The following is a 26,147-nucleotide window of genomic DNA, read 5'->3' as shown; positions in this document are numbered from 1 at the left end:
GAGCAGAGGTAGAAACACGCAGGTGGATTCTGTGGAGACGATGTAATCTGAAGGTTACTGACTGTAAAGTAGCGGTAGGGGAGAGTGTAGCTCGACAACATGAGATAGGATGATTCTGGTGGTGGCTAGGAAAATTATGAAGACATAGGTAGAGCAGAGAACCACGTGGTGGAAGATGAGAAAGTAAGAATGTTGTGCGGCCTTCCGGAAAGGGGTGACACAGGCTCTTGACGGACAGGAGGAGCTTCCGGAGGACTGGACTACTATAGCCAAGGTGATCAGAGAAACAGGCAGGAAAGTACTTGGTGTGTCTTCTTCTAGGAACGGGGAGAAGGAGACCTGGTAGTGGAACCCCAAAATACAGGAAGTCATACAAGGAAAGAGATTAGCGAAGAAGAAGTGGGACAGGGAGAGGACTGACGAGAGGCGAAAGGAGTACATCGAGATGAGACGTAGGGCAAAGGTAGAGGTGGCAAAGGCTAAACAAGAGGGATATGAAGACATGCACACCAGGTTGGACACGAAAGAAGGAGAAAAGGATGTCTACAGGTTGGCCAGACAGAGGGATAGAGATGGGAAGGATGTGCAGCTGGTAAGGGTGATTAAGGATAGAGATAGAGAGGTACTTGGTTTGTCTTCTGGGAGGAAAGGGAAGGAGGAGACCTGGTGGTCGAACTCCAAAATACAGGAAGTCGTACAAGGAAAGAGGTTAGCGAAGAAGAAGTAGGACACAGAGGAGTGAGGAGAGGCGAAAGGAATATATTGAGATGCAATGTAGGGCAAAGGCAGAGGTGGCGAAGACTAAACAAGAGGCACATGATGGCATGTACACCAGGTTGGACATAAAAGAATGAAAAAATGATCTCTACAGGTTGCCAGACAGAGGGAGAGAGATGTGCAGCAGTTAAAGGTGATTAAAGATAGGGATAGAAATGCGTTGACTGGTGCCAGTGGTGTGCTGAATAGATGGAAAAAAATACTTTGTGAATTTGATGAATGAAGAAAATGAGAGAGAAGGAAGAGGAGAACAGGCAAGTGTGAAGGACCAGGAAGTAGCAATGATTAGCAAGGTGGAAGTTCAAAAGGCACTCCAAAGGATGAAAAAGGGAAAGGCAGTTGGTCCTGATGACATACCAGTGGAGGCATGGAAGCAAATTGGAGAGGTGGGTGTGGAGTTTCTGACCAACTTATTCAACAGAATACTAGTGTGCGAGAAGATGCCTAAAGAATGGAGGAAAAGTGTTCTAGTTCCCATTTTTAAGATCAAAAGTGACATGTAGAGCTGTGGCAACTATAGAGGAATAAAGTTGATGAGCCACACAATGAAGTAATGGGAAAGCACAGTGAAGGGTCGACTCAGGACAGAAGTCAGTATTTGCGAGCAACAGTATGGTTTTATGTCTAGAAAGAGGACCACAGATGCATTATTTGCCTTGAGGATGCTGATTGAAAAGTACAGATAAGGTCACAAGGAGCTACATTGTGTCTTTGCTTAGAGACGAGAGAGTGAGTATATTGGTAGAAGAGTGCTGAGGATGGAGCTGCCAGGCCAAAGAGCGAGAAGAAGACCAAAGAAAGGTTTGATGGATGTTGTGAGGGAACACACTAGACAGTGAGTGTTAGAGAGGAAGATGCATGAGATGGGCTTAGATGGAAAAAGATGACTCGCTGTGGCGACCCCTAATGGGACAAGATGAAAGGAAAAGAAGAAGAAGCTTTGCACACTTAAGTACTTGCCTGTATGTAGGTATGAAGTAGATTAAGCAATGATCAGAGGAGCCTAGGGAAGCACGGGGAATTGCGCGATATGAGCGCAAATCATCATACATCAACAAAACAATCTGACAGTCATCCAGAAATGTATACCGCTGTTTTAAGAAAATCTATCATAAGCAGGTTGTCGTCATGTATGTGGCAGATTCAGGAGAGGAAAATGAACCCTCTTTCATCGAGGTTACTCGGATTTTATAGGCCGACCTTATGACCTTGATTACCTTTATGGTCAATAGAAGATTAGGAGAGTGGAGGATCCATGACCATTGGCTGCGTTGGGACCTTTACACAGTCTGATACCTGAACCTATGTAGCCCTTTCACCAACCTTCACCACAGTATCTGTAACAAGGAGCTCTTGAAAAGGGCCCAGCCAGCCCTGATGCCTCCACGTTTTCTGCCGGAAGTTCTTTATCAGCACCAAGTCACCAGGTTTGATGTCATCCAAGAGTCGATCTGCCTTGCCTGCATTTGCATCTTTTGAAATTTGATTTTTTTATTTGGGCTGCAATGATCATTTACTGAATCTTAAGTATATATTTATATCAGGCTTTCAGTCACTGTAATTTGACGGGCGCATATGCGCCCACGCGCCATCACACTCACAAATCTACATAGTCGAGCGTGAAAAATCACACGCGTAAAATTTGATATGTGTAGAAATACATAGATATTGAAAGAAATCGCTTTTTTTGTGTTGTCTTGATCAATGTTCTCTCTAAACTGCGCCACTGTGCAATTGCGCACTTGTCGCACACTCTAAGTACACGTGAAAACTGATCCAGCGCAGTGAACCACAGCCTAACATCTTTTTTTTTTCAACACAGTTTATAACAGTGATTTCCAACCTATATAGAGCCAAGGCACATATTTTACAATTGAAAAATCCCACGCCACACCAATAAAAGTAAATGTCACCAAAAATGGATCAATTAATAACTGTATGTACTTCCTGCCATCTAATAAAAGAGGATTTTTTCTGTTCTGTCTGACATTGTACCTCACTGGCATAAATAGATGAATAAAGATACACTATTTCTTGGAATAAATGTTTTTTATTTTAACAAGTACATAAAATTGGACAACTTCCCATGGCACACCTGAACAGCGCTCACGACACACTGTTTGGGAATCACTCTATAACAATTGCTGCTGCTCAGCCTACTTCCTAATTTACCTGACACTGCCCTCTTCCGCTCTTAAAGGGGTACACTCAGAATTACAAACAGAATACACACCCGCAACTTTATATCTGCGGGCATGACTGGCGGACCACACCCGTACATTTTTCAAATGTGAGTGACTGGGCTTTACATGATCAGAATTTTTGGATCGGATCACCGATCATCAAGTTAAAAAAAAAAAAAGATCATCGATCACCAATCCAATCACAAGATTGAGGAATGTGTCCATTTTAATGACTCTTTCATTTAATCCATATAGTTGTGTACTTAGTTGCCCAAGAAGTATATTTACAAAAAATAATGTATATTTGTTTATCCATTTGTTCCAGTGAGGCATTGTGAATCAGAACAAATTAATGGTCTTCTATTTGATGGGAGGAAGAACATACAGTAATTAATATACATATTTGTAACATTTTTGTATTTTGTGTGCTCTAAGATTTTTCAATTGTAAAATATGTGCCCTGGTTTCATTTAGGTTGGAAAATCACTGCTCGTCAGGGCATATATTATATGTCCCATGACACAAATAATGCGTGCTAAAGTACTGTAATTACTTTATTGTAATTAAATTACTTGACTCCCAAATAAACTTTAAAGGATAGTTTGACAGAACACTGGCAATAGCTTGCTGGGCTGCATAAGGGTTTGTTCCCTGTTTTTGAGCCGCATCGTATTAAAATATGTGAACATAATGTACCTCAAGCAAGCCTTACACGGACATCCTTCCTGTCCTGAGCAGCAGTCACAATCCACACAGGTTTTCCCCCATTTCCATCTTATATTAAAGTCGGTGCCATCTACTCTTGTTATCGTGACCATAGTAACGAGTGTATCCGGTCGCATTTCAGTTGACAAGATAAAGCCCAAAGATGGTAAAAAATGGCATGTGGTGGCAGAGGAATCCAATCTTACGGCCATGCTACCCTGAGAACGCCCGTTCTCATCAGATCTCGGAAGCTAAGTGGGTGTGGCCCTGGTTAGTACTTGGATGGGAGACCGCTTTGGAATACCAGGTGCTGTAAGCTCCTCTCCCCAGCTAAATGCAGAGGGGTTGCGTTAGAAAGGGCATCCGGTGTAAAACTGTGCCAAAAAAAACATGTGTTCATCTAAAATGACACGCTGTGGCCTAACGGAACAAGCTGAAAGGAAAAGAAGAAGAAGGAGGTCGCTTCGGAATCCAAGATTTTATTGCAGTAGTCTGACAGTGCAATCGTGAAAGAGCAACTTTGTCTTATAAGAAAAAGCTTTCTCGCTTTTCATACAGTCCAGTCACATTTTTTCCCTTGCTCTCGTTGCTTTGGTTCTATTGACATTTTTTCTTGCTGATAAGCTTGTTGTTCTAAAAAAAAAAAAATGAAGCAATGACTCTTGGATACTTTTCAACCTGTGGAACTGTTTTTTTTTCTTTTTTGTGGATAATCAGTTGTCTCATCATTACGTCAGTGTGATCTGCTAATTTGTGTGTGCCTGGTGTTTGCAACAAGACCAGCTGTCAAGATGCTTCATATGTCTACTGAGGATGATCATGGGCTACTGCAGAGGATGTCAATTCTGGAATTGAACATCTGCTGCTCGAAGTCTATGTGGATGTAAATGGATAGGTAAGGAAACCACTCTACCTATGTCTCAAAATAGTGAGCAGAAGTGTACCAACAGACAGCGACTTACCTCAACAATAAGGACAGATGTAGACTGTGTAAACAATAACGGATCCTCCAGCAGTTCTGCCAGGAATCTACTGGGAGCAAAGCCATCTAAAAGGGAGGACACAACAACACCAGCAGAATGGGACAAAGACCAGGTACCTTCCCGTGGTGTCCCGCAAGGGGCTATCCTCCTGGGGAGCCTTACAAAGCCTGGTCACTTAACTCTGACTCATGCCGTGGGAGGGGCCTTTTCCCTGTGACTTTGCTTCGATCACATGTACCGCCTGTCAACGGGCGTTCCACAAGACCTGCTGCAGCCAGACCCGATATTCAAAGGGACTTCAAGGCTTCATTTACAGTTTCTGCTTGGGTTCTCCCCCACGAGCCCCAGTGGCACAGGATGGTCACAATGCCCTCTCTACCGCCATATCCATCACCCTGGCATCCTTTGCTACTGGCATTCTCTCATCTTCTCGACTTCTTCTCTTCGGAGGACTACGGAGCCTCCTGCATCCGAGTCTAGCGCTTCTGAGGACCATTCTCAGGCATCTTGAGTGACTCAACATCACCACCAGCAGATTACAGAGGATTCCAGCTGGCCTGTGTTGCGGGCTGCCTCAACCTTTTGTGAGTGGCCATAGACAGTCATTAAAGCGAAGAGCAAGAAAAAAAACATGAGTCAATGCAAAACATTGACATACGATTTACAAATATATTTGAGACACTTTTACAAGACCTTTGCCAAGAATGCTCATCCCCCACCACCACTAAAAGGTATGAAACTAAACCATCCAAAAATTGTGACTCCAAATGTTAATAGTTGGTGATGGAGCCATCAAGGGTGTGTAAAGCTTTTGCAGTGAGAAGAACACCAACGTACTGTGTTTTAATACTGTAGCTCCTTCTGACCGATCTGCTTTCCGGAGATGTCGACATGTATCAATACGTTTCCCATAATATATTACGTACTGTATGCCGATCTGGGTTTTTTTGGTGGAAGGGGGAAAAGCGATGCACTGAAGCCACAATAGGTGAAGTGCGAAGTTGAGTAGAATTACTGTATAGTGAGGAAGGGGCACTGCTGACCTCAACTCAGGACGTTGTGTCGGTGGGGGCAATACTTCGAAGACCTGCTCAATTTCACCTATCATGCCTTCCCATCAGGAAGTGGAGTCTGGGTTCTCTGAGGTGGTTTCTCTGATCTCTGTAGTTGAGGTCACTGAGGTGGTGAAAAAAATCTTCGGTGACAAGGTTCCGGTGGTGGATAAGATTCGCCTAGAGTTTCTAAAGGCTCTGGATTTTGTGGGGCCTCTGCACCACCATATCATCGGCGACAGTGACTCTGTAGCGGCAGACTGGCGGGGTGGTCCCACTTTTTAAGAAGGGGGACCAGAGAGTGTGTTCCAACTACTGGGGGATCACACTCCTCAGCCTCCCTGGTAAGGTCGGGAAGTCGAATCTCTGATTCAGAAGGACTAAAGTGTTTTTTGTCCTGGTTGTGGACCAGTGGACCAGCTCTACACCCTCAGCAGGATCCTGGAGGGTGCATGGGAGTTCACCCAACCAGTCTACATGTGTTTTGTGGACTTAGAAAAGGCATTCAGATGTGTAATTCGCTGAGTCCTGTGGGGGGTTATTCATGAGTATGGATTACCGAACTCCCTGATGCGGGCTGTTTGGTCCCTTTATGAGTGCTGTCAGAGTTTGGTCTGCATTGCCGGCATTAAGTCGGACTTGTTTCCGGTGAGAGTTGGACTCTGTCAAGGCTGCTCCTTGTCACCGATTTTGTTCACAACTTTTATCTGCTTTAGTGGCCTTACCTTTGCATCTCTGTTCTTTGCAGATTATTTGGTAGTGAGGGCTTCATCAAACTGTGACGTCAAACACTCACTGGAGTGGTTCAAAGCTGATTGTGATGCGGCAGGGATGATGACGTCTAATAAGTATTGTGTGTGTGTGTGTGTGTGTGTGTGTGTGTGTGTAAAGCCTTGACCTCACAGTTCTGAGGTCCAGGGTGCAATGCCGCCTGTGTGGAGTGGAGTTTGCATGTTCTCCCTGTGCCTGCAGCATGGGTTTTTTCTGGGCAGTCCAATTTCCTCACACATCCCAAAAACATGCAACATTAGTTGGACACTCTAAATTGCCCCTAGGTGTGATTGTGAGTGCAACTGTTGTCTGTCTACATGTACCATGCCATTGACTGTCAACCAGTTCAGGGTGTACCCTGCCTCTTACCCAATGACAACTGGGATAGCCTCCAGCACTCCCATGACCCTTTTGATGATAAGCGTCTAAGAAAATGGATGGATATATATAAAGGCACATACATATACACACACAGACTCTCTGGACCAAATAAAATTTTGCAGAGAGAAAAATTTGATACTTTCAGAAAACGATACTCTTGACTTAAAATTTTCGATTATATTGAACCTGTTGAAAATTTACACCCCCTGCCCAGAAAGAGATAAAAAGTTTTTTTGCATCTTCCTCCAGGTCTCACGGTAGCTCGCCATTGGAGGGAGGTCGCATTCCCCGCCGTCATGCCTCTATCCATTCCTCAATGGATTCAACGCGATCCAAGCAACTCCTCACCCAGTGGAGGAATAAAAATGACAAAAGGAAGCTATCTCTGCAGGTTATGGATGGCATAAGACCAGCTTCATTATCTCCTCAAAGAGATGTCCAGCTACACTATCCCTCTGAATCATTTGCCATCGGATTAGATATGGAGCTCCAGAGTGGAACCCACCTGCCTCCACCCAATGGCCGGGAAGGATCCCACATCCCAGCCTCATACATGAAAATGGCTGCAAGCTGTGTTCCTATAGCCAATAAACACCCCTTGACCCAGAATGAAGGTATTGGCTTTGCTGGTGGACCAAGAATGATTGTTCAGTCACGTCCTGGATCTTCTCAGCTAGTTCATATTCCAGAGGAGGAAAATTCTACTAACAAGGATCAGGAGAGTGAATCAGAAGAGAGCAGTTTGGATGTGGTTGGGTCAGCTAAACAAAAGTGGATGAGAGCTGCGGAGAAGACCACCATCCCCTCCAGACCTCTCAGTGCAGGCGGTCAGCCACGACTCATGCAGGTGAATTGTATTTGTATTGCCATTTATACACCTTTAATTTCATGTGTTTATAGATAAAACAGATCTTTATTTTTTCCAAATACAGACAAAATTATAGCGTTTTCAGGAGCTGGACTTAAACTTTAACTCCTCTCTGAATTGCTGGTTAGGTTAATTGTACATGTTACGACTACCTTTACAATACTGCATGCTTCCAAATTTATTGATCAGTTTGAGAAAGACATTTTTTTCTGTTCCACAAATACAAAGACCAACATCAATATAGGAATGTTCTTCTGTTTTCTTTTCCTTTAGGTATACTTATCATATGGCCAAATTGTCCAAATACTGTTCAGGAGAGTGCCACAGAGGTCACAAACCTGTGTAAGAGTGGGGCTGTAATGAAAAACCAGAGTCACAATTTGGTTTCTGACCCACGGTTTGATGTGGGATTCAATTTTTCAGCAGGGGTTAAGGAAGATTATGATAGCAAAAAAAAAAAAAAAAAAAATAGAAACAAATATCTATTTTAATTCTACATGACTGTCAAAAGATTTGGTGAAGTTGTTGATGAAGGAAACAGGGGCGATGAAGAAGTGATGGGTAAGTATGGCATCCAGGAAAGGAATTTTGAAGGACACATGGTGGTGGACAATGCAAAAAGGATGGAAATGGCAGAAGTGAACACTTTTTTTTTTTTCCAGAAGAGGCAGGAACATAGGGTGACCTACTAGAGTGGAGGTAGAAACACGCAGAGAGATTATATTTCTGTACAGATGTAATTTGAAGGAGGTTACTGACTGTAAGGTAGTGGGAGGGGAGAGTGTAGCTCAACAACATATGCTGGTGGTGTATAGGAGGACTCTGGTGGTGGGGAGGAAGATTAAGAAGACAAGGGTAGAGCAGAGAACCTTGTGGTGGATGCTGAGAAAGGAAGAATGTTGTGCGGCCTTTCAGAAAGAGGTGAGACAGGCTCTCGATTGGACAGGTGGAGCTCGCAAAGACTGGACTACTAAAGCCAAGGTGATCAGAGAGACAGGCAGGGGAGTACTTGGTGTGTCTTCTGGGAGGAAAGGTGGAGGAGACTTGGTGGTGGAACCTCAAAGTACAGGAAGTGATACAAGGAAAGAGATGAGCGAAGAAGTGGCACACTGAGAGGATTGAGGAGAGGCGAAAGGAATAAATTGAGATGCGACATAGAGCAAAAGTAGAGTTGGCAAAGGCTGAACAAGAGACATTTAACTACAAGGACACCAGGTTGGACACAAATGAAGGAGAATTGGATCTCTACAGGTTGGCCAGACAGAGAGAGATATGGGAAGGATGTGCAGCAGGTCAGGGCGATTAAGGATGGAGATGGAAATGTGTGGAATGGTGCCAGTTGTGTGCTAAATGGAAAAAATACTTTGAGAAGTAGATGAAGGAAGAAAATAAGAGAGAAGGAAGAGTTGAAGAGGCACGTGTGATGGACCAGGAAGTGGTAATGATCAGTAAGGGGTGAGTTAGAAAGGCACCAAAGAAAATGGGAAAGCGGGTGGGCCTGATGACATACCTGTGGTGGTATGGAAGGAATTTGGAGAGGTGGCTGTGGAGATTTTGACCAACTTATTCAACAGAATATTCGCAAGCGAGAAGATGCCTGAAGAATGGAGGAATAGTGTGCTAGTTCCCATTTTTAAGAACAGAGACCATTTGCATAGCAGTGGGAACTATAGAGGAATAAAGTTGATGAGCCACACAATAAAGTTTTGGGAAAGAGTAGTGGAGGCCAGATTCAGGACAGAAGTAAGTATCTCCAAGCAACAGTATGGTTTCAAGCCTAGAAAGAGTACCACAGATGCATTATTTGCCTTGAGGATGTTCGTGGAATGGTACAAAGAAGTTCAGAAGGAGCTACATTAATCCCTTTCTACTTTGCACATCACCTACTGTGGCTTCAGTTTAACTTATTTTCTCCTACCAACTTACAGTAGTACTATGTCACTTGAAGAGGCCCAAAAAAAAAAAAAAAAAAAACCCAAAAAAACAAGCCAGATCAGCTTTTTGGAGCTGATTGGCCGCATTATTATATCTCCATCCAGCAAATCTCTCTCTCGCTCACTCCCTCCTCCCACTCTCTCATCATTTTCTACACTGTTTCGTGTGTGCGTGACAACTTTTGTAGTTCCAAATGCCTCCAAAGCGATCATGCTTGATCTTAAAGCTGCTGCCGAAGCACTCAAGCTGAAGAGGAATATGCAAAATAAGAGGATTGTTCAAAAAGGGAGCTGTGTTCTCTTTGTGGACAGCACATTGCAGAAAAAAAGCCCTCTGACTGACATAGGAGCTGATGACGATCAGCGAAAAATTAAACCTTTTGGATATAATCAAAGAGGGCAGAAGTTATGCTTTTGTGGCACCATTAAATTGAACAAAGACGCGGGCCAAGGTTGAACAAATGAACCTTTTAATATAGAACCAAACAGTGATGAACGGTAACTATGCAATAATATAATGGAGTAAGGGTTTTAGAATTTATATTTATATGATACATTTACAATACTGTACATATATCGGTAAGGATTTATAATTAAAGATGATGTTATGGTACCCACGTAAACAAACATCACCCACATTGCTGTTTTTCAGTTTTCATGGGTGGTTCTGGTCACAATTAACCGTGATTACTGTACAATTTGTCTGTGGATCGAGAGAAAGCCAATGACAGAGTACCAAGAGAAAAATTGTGGTACTGCATGTGTAAGTCTGGTGTGGCAGAAAATATATTAGAATTGTTCAGGACATGTATGAGGGCAGCAGAACAGTGCTGAGGTGTGCCGTAGGTGTGATAGTAGAATTTAAGGTGGAGGTGACACTGCATCAGGGATCAGCTGTTAGAACCTTTATGTTTGTTGTGATAATGGATCGGCTGACAGATGAGGTTAGACTGGAATCCCCTTGGACCATGATGTTCACAGATTACATTGTGATCTGTAGTGAAAGCAGGGAGCAGGTGGAGGAACAATTAGATAGATGGAGGCATGCATTGGAAAGGAGAGGAATGAAAATTAGCCAAAGTGAACCAGAATATAAGTGCGTGAATGAGATGGGTGGAGGGGGAATGGTGAGGCTACAGGGAGCGGAGATAGCAAGGGGGATGACTTCAAATACTTGGGCTCAACCATTCAGAGCAATGATGAGTGTGGTAAGGAAGTAAAGAAATGGGTCCAAGCAGGATGCCGCAAGATGTCTGGTGTGTTATGTGACAGAAAAGTCTCTGCTCAGATGAAGGGCAAAGTTTATAAAACAGTGGTGAGGCCAGCCATGGTGTATGAATTAAAAATTGTGGCAATGAGGAGACAACAGGAAGCACAACTGGAGGTGGCAGAAATGAAAATGTTGAGCTTCTCTCTAGGAGGGACAAGGTTTGACTGCCTGCTTCGGAACTAGTTCAAGTTGCGTGCAAGTCCTCAATAGTTGGTATCGTGGTGCCGACAATCCATTCAGCGGTTTTAATTGTCCGTTACAGTCGTAGTTTGCGCTTTTTTGTGGCGGCCCCACACCAGACTGTGATGGAGGTACACAATACCGATTGGATGACCACTGTGTAGAACTGTCTCAGCAGCTCTGGTGCAAGGCCTTGATGCTCAAAAGCTGCAAGAAGCCTTTACTGTTTTTTTTGAAGATGATTTAAAGTTGCATTTACTGATATAGCATCAAACTCTATATACTGACATTGGTTTTTCTGAAGTGTTCCTGAGCCCGTGTTGATATCCTTTAAACATTGATATTGGTTCTTGATGCAGTGCCGCATGCTCAGGATCTTAAATGTATGCCCCTTGGTTTATCAAAGGTTTTGCGGCTTCCAGTTGAGAAAAACCTGCTTTGTTTGAAAAAATGATGAAAAAAGTGTAAGTCATTCTACAAACAGCCATTGGAGCCCCTCACAGCCACACACACCAGGGACTCAAACTGGAAAGCAAAGAATACACATGAACGTTGCCAAAAACAATACACTCGTATGATCTGACAAAGCATATTACACTAATGGATTACACCATACGACACTAATTACACTAATGGAAAGAGGAGACAGTTAAAACTGTGGGGCCCTTCCCTTCTCCTCCTGGGCATTGAATAATTGGGTGCCATAAACCAATAAATGCAGATTTGTAACCAGGACCCCCGGTGATAACCTCGGATGGTTACCCAAATGACCATAGAATTCCTTTGAAATAGACCTTAGAGTTCCTTTGAAATACTTAGGGAATTTGTCTGTCTTACTTTGTAAGTTCAGACCTCAATTTTCCTCACTCATTATTTATCTAATGCAATGTTAAGATACACTACATAAGAAACTACAATGGTACCTCTACTTACGAAATTAATCCATTCCAGAAGTCATTTCGTTACATCACCTCCAGCTCTCCTGAACGTCAAAAGATTTTCATGGTAATCCTTAACTAACTCGTCGATTACAACGTCGCTTGTAATTAATGAGCGATTGTTATCCGTGCCAAACTGGCTGGGTTCCCGCCCTCATCGTGTATCCTTGTCAGGTGCCTCAGTCTGTACCCCGTTCCAACACAAATGAAATTTTCTTCCATCCTCGGACTGGGCTTGGACTGGTCACATTTCTGGCCCTGCGGGTTGGGGGGCCTTCCCATTCTCCATTAGGTGGGGCGGCGCTGGATGGGGAGTGGCATTAGGTCCCTGCAGCGATTGCCTGGTATCCAGTTCTCGGGATGCCTTTGGGGAAGGCTGTGGACTGTCCTGGGTCCCGCGGCATGGGACGTGTCCTGTCAACAGGGTTGCTTCTGGTTCCGGGTTCTGCCCTCAATTGATTGATGAGGTCCATCTCCCCCGCAAAGCATACGCAGCATTATGGGACCTTTCTGTCAGTCTTTTGCCTTCACAGTGGCTTGAATTGACTTGCATTTTTCCACAGGCAGACACTTGTCCTGGTCTTCCTTTACAGAGTGTATCGCTACAATCGCAGGTAACACCCGTTTTTTGTTGTTGTAAATATGGAATTATTTAGTTTTCTCTTTCTGTTTGCAGTTGGCACTTCGTCTTTTTCTTTTTGTGCCTTTTTCACCCCTCTTAAAATTCAGTTCTTTTTGACTGATTGACTGATCCCCAATAAAACTTAAATTCTAATGCAAAGAAATCAGAGAGGAAACCCAGAGAAACTCCTCTGTGACACAGAAAAACTGTTCAGTGTAAAGGGGATGTACTGTAATTTCTCCATTCTAAGAGCTGAACACGACACACACACACACACACCACACACACACAAAGAAACCCCACAAATATTTTGGGTGAAGAACAAATTGTGAACACAAAAGAGCTGAGAGATTCTGGTCATAAATCATTTTACAGTAAGTAGGGATAAAAAACCTGACACCACAGTTGCTTCAGGTTTGTAATACTTTCAAGTCCAGTTTTCCTATTGGACCAGCTGGCCCACTCCAGCGCCAAGTCTCATTGTGATCTATAGTGCAAGCTACAATACTAGGTGATGTCATGTCAAGAAGAAGGAAGCCCAAAGCGGACAAGCAACGTGTTGTATTCTAAATCCCACCTATTAATCAGAGAAAGAATAACCAAGATGGTCAGACATCAAAGGGTCGACAGTCCAAAATCCAAAGTTAGTGAAAATACACAATGAAAAAAAGCCCAAAGACGATGAGAACGGCAATGACCTGACCGGATGTCGATAACCTAGCGGATGATAGCGTTGGTGTGCAGGTGGGTGTCATGGCTCTTTGTCTGTAGATTGCCTGTGCAATGGTGAGAGCAGGACCCAGCCAATGAGGGCTAACTATGTCAAAATTGAAAACGTTCCAGTAGCCAAGAACACTGATAAGGGCAGCAGCCTGAGATCAGTGGATGCAGGCAACACCGTGATCGACTCCATCACACAGTACTTGTGGCACAGTCACACAGTGATTTTGGATCAGGGAGGAGGAGAGAAGCCACAGACCAGCTTCAGTAAACTGCTCTGGTAAACTTGTGACAGAGCACCAATGACAACCAGAAACAATTAAAATGACCAAAAAACCCTTAAAAAAGGAACTAAAATAAATATGAAATCTGTGTGCATGGGTGCTCTTTCAGGGGATATTGACTATGCCACACCAACTAGCATGAGGTCACTTTTTTTTTTTGTCTTTCTAGGTAATTGCTTTCTCAAAACAGCAGGGTTTGCTTAACTCTCGATCAGAGGATGGTGGCAGTTGCACTGGATCGATTCGGTACAGAGCCTTAATGGAGCAGGAGTCATCACCACCGGCATCCACTACTGGTGCAATCGAAGGTATGGACTACTCAAAGGCGACTTATTGCACATTCAGATAAAAAGTTAAGCAGGACTATCCATCCATTCATTCATTCCTTTTCTGAGCTGCTTATCCTCATAAGGGTTGCGGGAGTGCTGGAGCCTATCTGAGCTATCTTCAGGCAGGAGAAAGAGTACACCCTGAACTAGTTGTCAGCCAATCACAGGGCACATAGAGATAGACAACAGTCACACACAATCACACCTCGGGGCAATTTAAGGCCTCCAATCAATGCATGTTTTTGGGATGTGGGAGAAAACCTGAAATTCCCAGAGGAAACCCACGCAGGCACTGAGTGAACATGCAAATTCCACACAGGCAGGGCCAGGATTTGAACCCGGGACCACAGAACCATGAGGCTAACACTCTACAACTGCGCTGCTATGCCACCTTAGCAGGATTAAAGTACAACAAATTGTCAGCCAAATTGACTGCGTTCATCTTTCCCTCGAAATTATATTTAAATACAGGGCAACTGTATTGAATGAGATGTTCCCCGTCATACTACACCACAGCAATACAACAGTACAGGTGTGATTAAGTGAAGTTTCACAGTAGTTGTATTGACAGTAATAACCGACCAACGAATCACAATAAAATTATTACTCCTTGTGCTATAATTTGTCGCCCAACCATTGAACCAGTAAGAGAGTAAACTGGTACATTTTGAATATTATGTTTTCGTTGGAATGTCTCCATACAGAGAGCTTTGTCTTTTTAGTTTAAAATCATTGACTTTAACTCGGATTCCTTGCTATGTATTGACCACATATAGATTCCCAGGTCTGTTTTGTACTCATCAGTGTTAAATCCTTGTGTACCGGACAAAGCTACTGCCTTTGCAGCTGACTTGCTACTACTTAGCAACATGACAGACCAGCTGCTCTACCCTTGCTCCAGTCCTCTTTTAGGTTGCCATGTAGGGTAAAGTTTCTCCAATCCATCTAATGCTGTCACTCTTTTCAGCTCCTTTTCAGTTTCTGTTGTGGTGGTTCCATGTTACTTGTGCAGCTAAATGACACCTTCTTTAGCAGCAACCTCTTTTAAAATAAAAAGAATAAAAAAAAAACTTTATGGAGTTGCAGTGTGAGTTGGGCAGTGACTGAAGCCAGGAAATTTGGCAATCCAATCCACGGCTCCATAAACTGGCTCGAGGGACTTGGAATGTCACCTGTATGTTGGGGCATCCTATTTGATTTTATAGCCAGCGAAAAAAAGCCTTTCAGAGCATGATGCGGACATTTTCCTCAACTTGGCTATAAAATCAAATAGGATGCTTTTCTTGCCAATTTTATGCATGTTTTCTATAGAACTCTCCAACACACAACATTACAAGCCTTTGGAACCAACCGGAATGCTTTAGTTTTGGAATTATTCATGTTTGTAACCTTTTCACAGCCAAAAACAGCCTTTCAGAGCAAGATGTGCACATTTTCTTCAACTTGGCTATAATATTAAATAGGATGCTTTTCTTGCCCATTTTATGCATGTTTTCTATAGAACTCTCCACCAGACAACATTACAAACCTTTGGAACCGACTGGAAAGCTTTACTTTTAGAAATATTCATGTTTGTAACTTTTTAACAGTGGAAAAACAGCCTTTCAGAGCAAGATGCGCACATTTTGCTCAACTTGGCTGTTGTGGAGAAGAGGGTCATCTCCCACTACCTTCGGGTTGGAGGATGCTTCCTGACTGTTGTTTGTGCTGATGCACCAAACAGCACTTGGAAAAATAAACAAGTGTCACGTTGAAGTGTATTATTTGTCTAAAAAATGTGTGTCATGTCTTCTTATTAAGTCAAAGTTTTTAAATTCTTTTTTCAAACCTTGTGCAATTTTGATGAGGCCTAAGCTTGTTGGTTTGATTTCCCGACGAATCCTAAAAATTTCCACTGACCCAAACACGTAAGAAATATGTGAGGGGCATGGTTCTCCACGACCATGCTAAAGCACAGAGTTCAGTTGGGTGTTTGATATGGCGTGAGGTCACTATCAAAAGAACGAGACCTCAAACTACGTAGAAACAAGCGTCATGGGCACATAAAAAGGCGAGAGGGTGCATCCAATTAAAATGCTCGACGCCATAGTTTGACAGCAACCGCCGTCCTCATGCACGCACCTGCACCCTGAGTATGTTGTGCATTTAAGCCTTGTTTTTCATCCCACTTCTTGCCAGATTGTTGTGTGTACGTATATGCTCACGTGTTCAGGAGTGTCAGCTAGTGTAACTGCCTTATCCCATGTAATAGCATGAATGAGCCTTATCAAGTCAAGTTACGTCTTCATATTTTGCTATGTTCGATTTTTGACATTGTTTTATGTTTTTTGAGCCAAGCGTTCATGAATTTTGATGTTATTATGGACACAAGAGCCTGAATTATCGAGAACTGACAAGAAAATGACATCACCATGTGTTGGAGAGGGAGTAAAAATATTCTGTAAAAAATATATTTTTTAAAAACTACATAGTGACCCTAGTTCTGAAATGTAGGAAATCGGGACCACAACATTTTTTTTTAACGCCTTATCACCATTTGCCTTCTTTAGAGACGTTTGACAGCACATTTGATGTGGAAGCAGGCACATTTGACAGCTGGCATGCACGCAAAGCCCAGCAACAGCAAAACTGAACAATATTTGAACAAAGTATTTTATTTTCGTTTCTTCATTTGTTTAATTATAGTTGTAAATTGTAAGATTATTGTGATCTCGAAATACGTTATCGCTCAAAATATGGGTCACACTTTCCAAAATGCCGACACGCCTCCCAGACGGCAGCTAACAGTCCTGCGTAAAGATGAAAGTGTCTTACTATTTCTTTGATTTGCAGACGCTGTGCGCGGAGGTTCAGGAGCAGCTAAGCAGTTAATTTGCAAATATTTATTTTCATTGTTCAGTGAAATAGTGTGCATTTTTTCCATTGGATTGTAATTCTATCGGCAATGGGCAATGAGGAACAGTAGTCACCGCTGGGTTTGTTAGTTGCTTTTTTTGAAGTAGCACTCCAACAACAACCAGCTGCTCGGTTATACTCACTCTTCAACTTGTCTACCTTACTCCACTCCCCTGGGCTCTTACAGGGGTACTCTCCTAGTTACAGATATTACATTAAAGTATTTGTGTGTTTGCTACTCTCAGTGTTGTCTTTTCTGTGAAAACCGGATCAAAATGGCTCTATGAGCGTTAAAGGTTGCCAACCCCTGATTTAGTTGAAAGGCGAAGCTCTCAATTTAATGGTCAATCTACGTTTACTAGCCTGACCTATGGTCACAAGCTGTAGGTTATGACGAAGATCAAGTGATTTTCCTCCCAGTGAGTCCAAGGTCTCCTTTTGAGATAGGTTGAGAAGCTTGGTTATCCGGGAAGAGCTAAAATTCTAGCTTGTCCTCCTCCGCATTGAGAGAGAGCCAGATGACGTGGCTGGGGCATTTAATTTCGATGCCTACTGGACGGCTCCCTAGTGAGGTGTTCTGCCCACATTCCACTGGAAGGAGACCCCGGAGATGACCCAGGACATGGTGGAGAAACTATGTCTCTCAGCTGGCCGGGGAACGCCTCGGGATCCCCCAGAAATGGGGGATGAAGTAGCTGGAGAAAGGGAATGTGAGTGTTGCTGTTAAAGCTACTGCCTCTGCGACCCGACCACGGTTCAGTGGTAGAAGTATCGTTTTGCGTTGAAGCTGCTCGGCCCAAGTTAGCCTAGCCCAGCTTGCTAACAACAAAACGGGTCTGTATTCCAATACTTACTGAGAAGGAAAAGATCAAACGTTAGTACCTTCACGACCTGCAAAACCTCCGTATCTTCTACAACGAGGATTGTGAGTACTTATAAGAAGTTGGACAAGTGGAAACGTCAACATAGACTAGCTTATCAGCCAAGATTCCTTAGCTTAGTTTGCTAACAACCTAACGCATTTGTGATAAAATCTTTGATGTTGAAGAAACATCAAACGTGGACTCAACCTTCAACAACTAGAGTGAGAGCCATTGTGATTTGAATCTCTTCCATCCCCATATCCTTTAAATCTCCATCTCCTTTATATTTGCAGAGATGAAGGATGTGATTTGTATACCTTATGCGCTGACTCTTTTTATGTGATTGGTTCTTTTTTGTAGTATCTGCAGCCCGTTGGGCAGCACAGTATTCTGCTACCTGTCGGCTGGTCCCAAGCCTGGATAAATGCAGAGGGTTGCGTCAGGAAGGGCATCCAGCGTAAAACTGTGCGCCAAACAAACATGATAAACATACATGAGCGTTCATCATACAAATTCCATAACAGTTAGGTGGTGGCCCGGGCTTCCTACGCCCGCATCCGACACTGTTAATCTGCAAGACATAGGTAGAAATTCAGATAATGTAGGTTGAAGATAAAAAAAGAGGATGTAAGCGGCTTAGTTGTCAGAAGAACAAGAGGAATGCACAGACCCTACAGCTGTGTGTAGGGACTTCGAATGTTGGGACTATGACAGGAAAAGCTCAGGAGATAGTTGATATCATGATGATTAGGAGAAAGGTTGGTATACTGTGCATCCTAGAGAGCAAGTGGAAAGGAAGTAAGGCTACAAGTTTAGGTGCAGGGTTTAAATTATTTTATCATGGAGTAGATGGGAAGAGAAATGGAGTAGGGTTATTTTAAAACAAGACCTGGCTAAGAATGTCTTGGAGGTGCAAAGAGTATCAGATAGAGTGATGAGGATGAAGTTTGAAATTGAGGGTATTATGTATGATGTGATTAGCGGCTGTGCCCCACAGGTAGGATGTGACCTTGAGTATAAAGAAAAATTCTGGAAAGAACTAGACGAAGCAATCCAGAACATCCCAGACAGAGAGAGAGTTGTAATTGGTGCCGTTGTTCAATGGACATGTTGGTGAAGGACATCGGGGCGATGAAGAAGTGTGGGTAAGTACAGCATTCAGCAAAGGAACTTTGAGGGGCAGATGGTGGTGGACTTCGCAAAAAGGTTGGAATTGGCAGTAGTGAACACATATTTCCAGAAGAGACAGGAACATAGAGTGACCTACAAGTGCGGAGATAAAAGCATGCAGGTGGATTATATTTTGTGCTGATGATGTAATCTGAAGGAGGTTACTGACTGTAAGGTAGTGGTGGTGGAGACTGTAGCACATCAGCATCTGATGGTGGTGTGTAGGATGCCTCTGGTAGCGGGTAGGAAGATTAAGAAGGCAAAGGTAGAGCAGAGAATCAGGTGGTGGAGGTTGAGAAAGGAAGAATGTTGCGTGGCTTTTCGGAAAGAGGTGAGACAGACCTTATAAAGACAGGAAGAGCTCCCAGAAGACTGAAATACTACTGCTAAGGTTTTCACAGAGGCATGCAGGAGAAAACCTGGGGTGTCTTCTGCTAGAAAGGGGAGAAGGAAACATGGTGGTGAAACCCCAAAATTTGACAGTGACAGGAAGTCATACAAGGAAAGAGATTAGCGAAGAAGTGGAAAACAGAGAGGACTGGTGAGAGGCAAAAGGAATACATTGACATGCAATGTAGGACAAAGGTAGAGGTGGTGAAGGATAAACAAGGGGCATGATGACATGTACACCAGGTTGGATATAAAAGAAGGAGAAAAAGGTCTCGACAGGTTTGCCAGACAGACGGATACAGATGGGAAGGATGTGCACCAAGTAAGGATTAGTAACGATTAAGGATAGAGATGGAAATGTGTTGACTGGTGCCAGCAGTATTCTAAATAGATGGAAAGAATACTTTGAGAAGTTGATGAATGAAGAAAATGAGGGAGAAGGAAGAGTTAAAGAGGCAAGTGTGAAGGACCAGGAAGTGGCAATGATTAGTAAGGGGGAAGTTAAGAAAGGCACTACAAAGGATGAAAAATGGAAAGGCGGTTGGTCCTGATGACATACCGGGAGAGGTATGGAACCAATTTGGAGAGATGGCTGCGGAGTTTTTGACCAACTTATTCAACAGAATACTAGCGGGGGGAAAGATGCCTGAAGCATGGAGGAAAAGTGTGCAAGTTCCCATTTTTTAGAACAAAGGCGATGTTCAGAGCTTTGGGAACTATAGAAGAATAAAGTTGACGAACCACACAATGAAGTTACGGGAAAGAGTAGTGGAGGCTAGACTCAGGACAGAAGTTAGTATCTGTGAGCAACAATCTGGTTTCATGCCTTGAAAGAGTACCACAGACGCATTATTAGCCTTGAGGATGCTAGTGGAAAAGTACAGAGAAGGTCAGCTACATTCTGTCTTTGTGGATCAAGAGGAAACCCATGACAAAGTACCAAGAGAGGAATTGTGGTACTGCATGTGTAAGTCTGGTGTGGTGGAGAAAATTTTAGAATAGTACAGGACATGTATGATGGCAGCAGAACAATGGTGAGGTGTGCCTGAGGTGTGACAGAAGAAATTTAAGGTGGAGGTAAATCAGAATATATGTGCATGAAGAGAGGGCTGGAGGGGTAAAAGCGAGGCTCCAGTGAGAAGAGATAGCAAGTTTGGACGTCTTCAAATACTTGGGGTCAATAATCCAGAGCAATAGTGAGTGTGATAAGAAAGTGAAGAAACGGGTCTAAGCAGGTTAGAACAGCTGGCGGAAGCTGTCTGGTGTGTTATGTGACAGAAGAATCTCTGCTAGGATGAAAGGCAAAGTTTATAAAACCGTGATGAGGCCAGCCATGATGTATGGATTAGAGACAGTAGCACTGAAGAGACAACAGGAAACAGAACTGGAGGTGACAGAAATTAAGATGTTGCGGTTCTCTCTCGGAATGAGCAGGTTGGATAGGATTATAAATGAAAGTATTAGAGGGACAGCCAAAGTTGGATGTTTTGGAGACAATGGTCGAGAGAGCAGACTTCAATGGTTTGGACATGTCCAGAGGCAAGATAGTGTTTATATTTGTAGAAAGGTGCTGGGGATGGAGCTGTCAGGCAAAAGAGCATGTGGGAGACCAAAGAGAAGTTTGATGGATGTTGTGAGGGAAAACATGAGGACAGTTGGTGTTAGGTGAAGATGTTGGAGATAGGCTTAGGTGGAAAAAGATGACACGCTGTCATGACCCCTAACATGACAAGCCGAAAGGAAACAAAGAAGAAGAAGATATATGTTCATTTACCTTTGGCTTTGGGCAACTGTGCGAAGAGATTGGTGAGTGACAAGCAAAAGGCTTCATGGGGGACACAAGAAGAGGGAAACTTGGACAGCTGAGAGAACACATACGTATGAACGTACACACGCACACAAGTTAATTCCACCAATGTTTCTTGGGGCCCATGTTGAAGAAAGATGAATAAACTTTCAAAAAGCACAAATGAAAACGTTGTACTTTTCCAATATGCATTAGCTTGTGACAGCGTGTAAGAGCGGTAGCGTGATTCGGTGACAATCGTGTGTCTAATCAAAAATCATAATGGGTAAAGATTTAAGTTTGTCCTAGCCAAAGGGGATGTCAGGAAGATGCTACGGCGATAGCCAAAGGGAGAGCAGCTCTATCACACCACACAAACAAGATACAAAAAGTGCATCATGTGTAAAAATTGAAATTCCTACTAGTCAATGGGAAACCCAGGAAGACGCTAACAATAGCCAATGGGAGAGCAGCTCTATTGCGCCACACAAACCAAGATACAGGGTGTGCATCATGGGTAAAAATTGACGTCCCTCTTAGCCAATGGGATGCCAGGAAGATGCTCCGCGATAGTCAATAGAGAGCAGCTCTCTTGCCAAACACAAGCCAAGGTACAGGATGTTTACATTCAGAGGAATTGGTGAATGCAGCGCCTTTTTTTCCTTTTATATCCTAAATTTCCTTCATAACTAGAGTCAATATTTTTACAAGGAAGCATTTCATCACCTGAATTTTTCGTTACCAGAGACTTTCATAAGTAGATGTACCACCGTATTGGAACTGTGAAAAAATACAACAAATAAAACACTATAAACCAGTGGAACTGATGATTTAGGATTTTTTAAATTCACTTAATTGACTAATACTATTTCAAGGGTAATTATCACTGTTCTTATTTCTCTTTTTTTTAAGGCCAAGGATTGGAACGAACCACCAGTATAGTTCGTGTTGAAGCCCACCCAGAGTCAAATAAGCCTGTGGTGAAACCCCCAAGCACTGATGGAAGTGGCTCTTGGCGTTGGAATCCAGCTGAAAAACGGCCATCGATACAACAGTCAGTTTTTAACATCAATGATTTACACAGAAATACAGACAGCTGTGATTTCCCAAAGGATATCGGAACATTGGATGAGCGACAGAGTGTAATGGGGACAAATTTGGAAAGCAAAGGTGTTGTAGAAGGTGGTGTACACACCATTCACCCACATGCAGTATATTCATTCCATCACTCACCCAATTTTCAGGAACCCAACTCAAACAAACCTTTGACTCCCAGTGCCATTTTTTCCCCTCCATTCCATCACCACCCTCAGTCTATCACTACCATTCGAGTAACCCCTTTGGAATCGACTTGTGCCAGTAGTGAGGGCAGCTCTGATAGCCAGTCAGGTGCATCTTCCAGCCGAGAATCCACCTTGAGGAAAAAAAGTGGGACAAACATTCACTTCACCCAAGATCAAGGGCTTACAACTGATCACATTCTCTTCGAGAAGAACAACCTCTTCCAAGAAAACCTTGACTGCTTTCAAACCAACCCCAACCACTGTAATAGGCAATTAAAAGGAGTGTTGAATCGTTCAGGCAGACAGCCCCCACCTATTTTACCCCGCCCCCACATGACTCACTCCCCCCCTCCAACTCTTGGATTGGCCTTCAAGGAAGCTTAATGTTAAGTACATCCATTAAAACATGCTAAAATGTTATTGTGCCTCACCAACGCAGATTTAATTTTCTGGCAGTATACACATACATATTGACCATTTGCCAACTGACTGGGGCATGTCCTTTAGCTATTTATCTATTTCTTTCAATTTCCTTTGTTGACATCACCTTATATTTATTACCTTGTGATGTGTATTGAAATTTTTTAATTAAGTCATTTATGTTACAAGCCATCGAGAACCTAATGAAATTCTATCAAGAACTGAATGAGGACAACTGCAGTATGCATGGTTGAGTTTGATTAATTTTTCCTTCCTTTATCTTTTAGTCCACTGAATATCGGAATACAGCAGACTAGGGGCTTTTTCATTGTTGAACAAAAATATTAGACCTTTGAAACTGCTAGTATATCTGATGATTGTTCATGGCTTTGCCATACACAAAATATCTTCCGTGAATCGCTCAAAAATTGATGAAGGCTCAAGAACCTGCCGGCCTCCTCTGATTCCTCGGTCATTGTTAAATCAGGTGATAAACGAATAAGATTTGATCCTTCAGTATTTAGAATACTGATCAATATTAGTACACCACCTTCTGAAATTTGTGTATATCAGAATTTTTGTTTGATTATTGTAGAAATTTTACATACTAATGTAGAATAAGCAATTAAAATACTGATAAAATAGTCATTTTTAATATTTTGACCTGTATGTTTTTGAAACCAGTATAGACACAAAATAGTATTACCTGCTTTACATGGGTCAACATTTTCTTTTCATTTTTATAGCATAGATTGCTTTAAGTGGGTAAAACATTTATTTTGACCTATACATTGAAACCAGTGCAGAGACAATATACACTAGTATCTCCTTTTTTTTCCATGCTCAGACTTTTTTCATTTTTATAGCATTAATACATTTTGGGATTATGAAGTATTACTGAATAACTATTCAATTAATTATGCTCTCTAATAATCAGATTTTAGTTTATGAATTTACACACTAGTCCGATTAAAGCCAGCAATATTAAAACAATGTTGGCATAAGGGCAATGTAGTTCTTGTACAAATAATACAGCTATGCAAGAAGAGTCATGGAGCCATTATTGGGTACGAACGGGTCCAAAAATCACTCCAGGAATTTAAGATGGACAGGCCCCCAGTGCACTTGACTAAATCGAGATGTTTTGTTACTCCCCTTGCAAAGCGAAGTCCTGAATGCGAACCAGTGAGTGGTGACCATGATTGTAGGCTCATAAATCCAGTGCTATACTATACATCAGGGGTCACCAACGCAGTGCCCGCGGGCTCATGATAGACCACGAGGACAATTTAAGGCCCCCGCGAGGCATGTTCTAAAAATACCACAGCTTTAAATTTTGAATATGACTTGCTTATGTTATTTAAATTTTGAAAATACCTGTAATGTCACATCATACAAAAATTTAAAACTAAAATATTTTATGTATGTATGATGAACTATGACTGAAGTTTCCTGCAAACAAGTCATGTAGCCCTTCATACAATCAGTCCTCACACAGTAGCCCTCAGCTTCAAAAAGATTGATGACTCCTGCTATACATGATCGTTTTGCCTACCCAGTACGGCAGCCTGAAACACTGCATCACTACCAGTCTAGTTATTGATGGTTCCAGTTGCATTCTCTTCTTTTTGGTCCTACTCCCCCAACTAGACAACCACATCTTCTTTCTCCTTCCCCAAGACCAGCACCACCTATTCAATTCCACCATGGCTGTGGTCACCAAGTCCTTCAATCAATCCCTTCTACAGTGTTTGATAGATTACTTAGAAAATATAATCGGTTACAATGACAGGTGACCCTTTTTAAAATGTAATAGAAGTGTAACTATTTCATTTGTTTTCTCAAAGTAATACAGCTATTTACACTTGATGATAATTTGATTACTTTTTCTTAATTTTGAACAACTTCTCAACTGATAACCGTTTTCATATTTTGTGACCTGTTAGTGTTCAAATATTTCAGCAGTCATTAAGACTACACAAAATAGATATATAGTACAGTATACATTATAGCAATAATTTGACGAGTGATGATTTATGGGACCGGCGGCACAATGAAGCAACTAGTTAGAGCATTTGGCTTCACAGTTCTGAGGTCTGGGGTTTAAATCCCAGCCCCGCCTGTGTGGGGTTTGAATGTTCTTCCCGTGTCTGCTTGAGTTTTCTTGAGGCACTCTGGTTTCCTCCCACATTCCAAAAACATGCATTAATGGGAGACTTTAAATTGCCCTGAGGTGTGATTGTGAGTGCAACTGTTATTCGTTTCTATGTACCCTGCGATTGGCTGGCAACAAGTTCAGGGTGTTACCCGCCACTGCCTGAAGTTAGTTGGGATAGGCTCCAGCAGTCCTCCGAACTTTGTGAGGGTAAGTGGCTCAGAAAATGGATAGATGGATGGATGGATGGATGGATGGATGGATGGATGGATGGATGGATGGATGATGGATGGATGTATTTATGACCCTATGCTGGAAGTAATGACAACGTTGGAAGTGACGTCTCTGAAAATTGTACTGGAAGTCAAACTGGAAACCGGGAATAGGCCTGGAAATACCCCACCAGGAATAGGACCAGAAATCTTTTTTTTGGAAGGACTTCTTGTTATTAACATGATGTGACGATCCCGGAAACGATCTTTAAGTGGCGGCTTTTTCTGTTGAACTATATTGTGTGAAAAGTGACTGTTGTGCGACCAGTTGGGATTTTAGTTCGTTCAATTTTTTAATTCTCAGCTTGCTTTTCGGCGGGATGTCAGGATGTCGTATTTTCCATAAACAGTTCGAAGATGCCACTCCACATTTCATTACACTGGCAGATGAGGCAAATGCACTTTGAAAATGAAATTTGAAAAAAAAATTCGCCTCCCATTCCATATGAATAAGGATGCCTGAAGAATGGAGGAAAGGCGTGCTAGTTCCCATTTTTAAGAACAAAGGCGATTTGCAGAGCTGTCGGAACTATAGAGGAATAAAGTTGATGACCCACACAATGAAGTTATGGGAAAGAGTAGTGGAGAACAGACTCAGCACGGAAGTAAGTATCTGCTAGAAAGAGTACCACAGAAGCATTATTTGCCTTGAGGATGCTCGTCGAAAAGTACAAAGAAGGTCAAAAAGAGCTACATTGTATCTTTGAGTGTAGTGATAGAAGGTTGCTGAGGATGGAACTGCTAGGCAAAAGAGTGAGAGGAAGACCAAAGAGAAAGTTGATGGATGTTGTGAGGGAAAACATGAGGGCAGTGGGTGTTAGAGAGGAAGATCCCTGAGATAAGCTTAGATGGAAAAAGATGACACTGTGTGGCGACCCCTATCAGGACAAGCCAAAACGAAAAGAAGATGCTTTGG

At 42.6% G+C, this 26,147-nt stretch overlaps 1 protein-coding gene and 1 pseudogene across 3 annotated transcripts in view; both read left to right on the top strand.

Moving 5' to 3' along the window:
• The window catches only part of LOC133510637 (phospholipid phosphatase-related protein type 4-like), a 185,011-nt gene that overhangs the window by 123,525 nt on the left and 35,339 nt on the right, over positions 1 to 26,147 (top strand). The window contains exons 10-13 of one of the 3 annotated variants that reach the window (XM_061838778.1): positions 7,102 to 7,699; positions 12,606 to 12,656; positions 13,838 to 13,976; positions 22,014 to 25,249. In XM_061838778.1, coding sequence (XP_061694762.1) covers positions 7,102 to 7,699; positions 12,606 to 12,656; positions 13,838 to 13,976; positions 22,014 to 22,768 — 1,543 coding nt within the window. In that variant the 3' untranslated portion in view covers positions 22,769 to 25,249. Of the gene's footprint in view, positions 1 to 7,101; positions 7,700 to 12,605; positions 12,657 to 13,837; positions 13,977 to 22,013; positions 25,250 to 26,147 lie in introns of those variants that run through there. The other 2 variants (XM_061838779.1, XM_061838780.1) reach the window with 2 other exon arrangements.
• On the top strand, positions 3,866 to 3,984 carry LOC133511581 (5S ribosomal RNA; annotated as a pseudogene).

The sequence above is a fragment of the Syngnathoides biaculeatus genome, chromosome 13 (assembly GCF_019802595.1).
Source record: "Syngnathoides biaculeatus isolate LvHL_M chromosome 13, ASM1980259v1, whole genome shotgun sequence".
Taxonomy (NCBI): Eukaryota; Metazoa; Chordata; class Actinopteri; order Syngnathiformes; family Syngnathidae; genus Syngnathoides; species Syngnathoides biaculeatus.
This window is presented reverse-complemented; position numbering and strand designations above follow the sequence as displayed.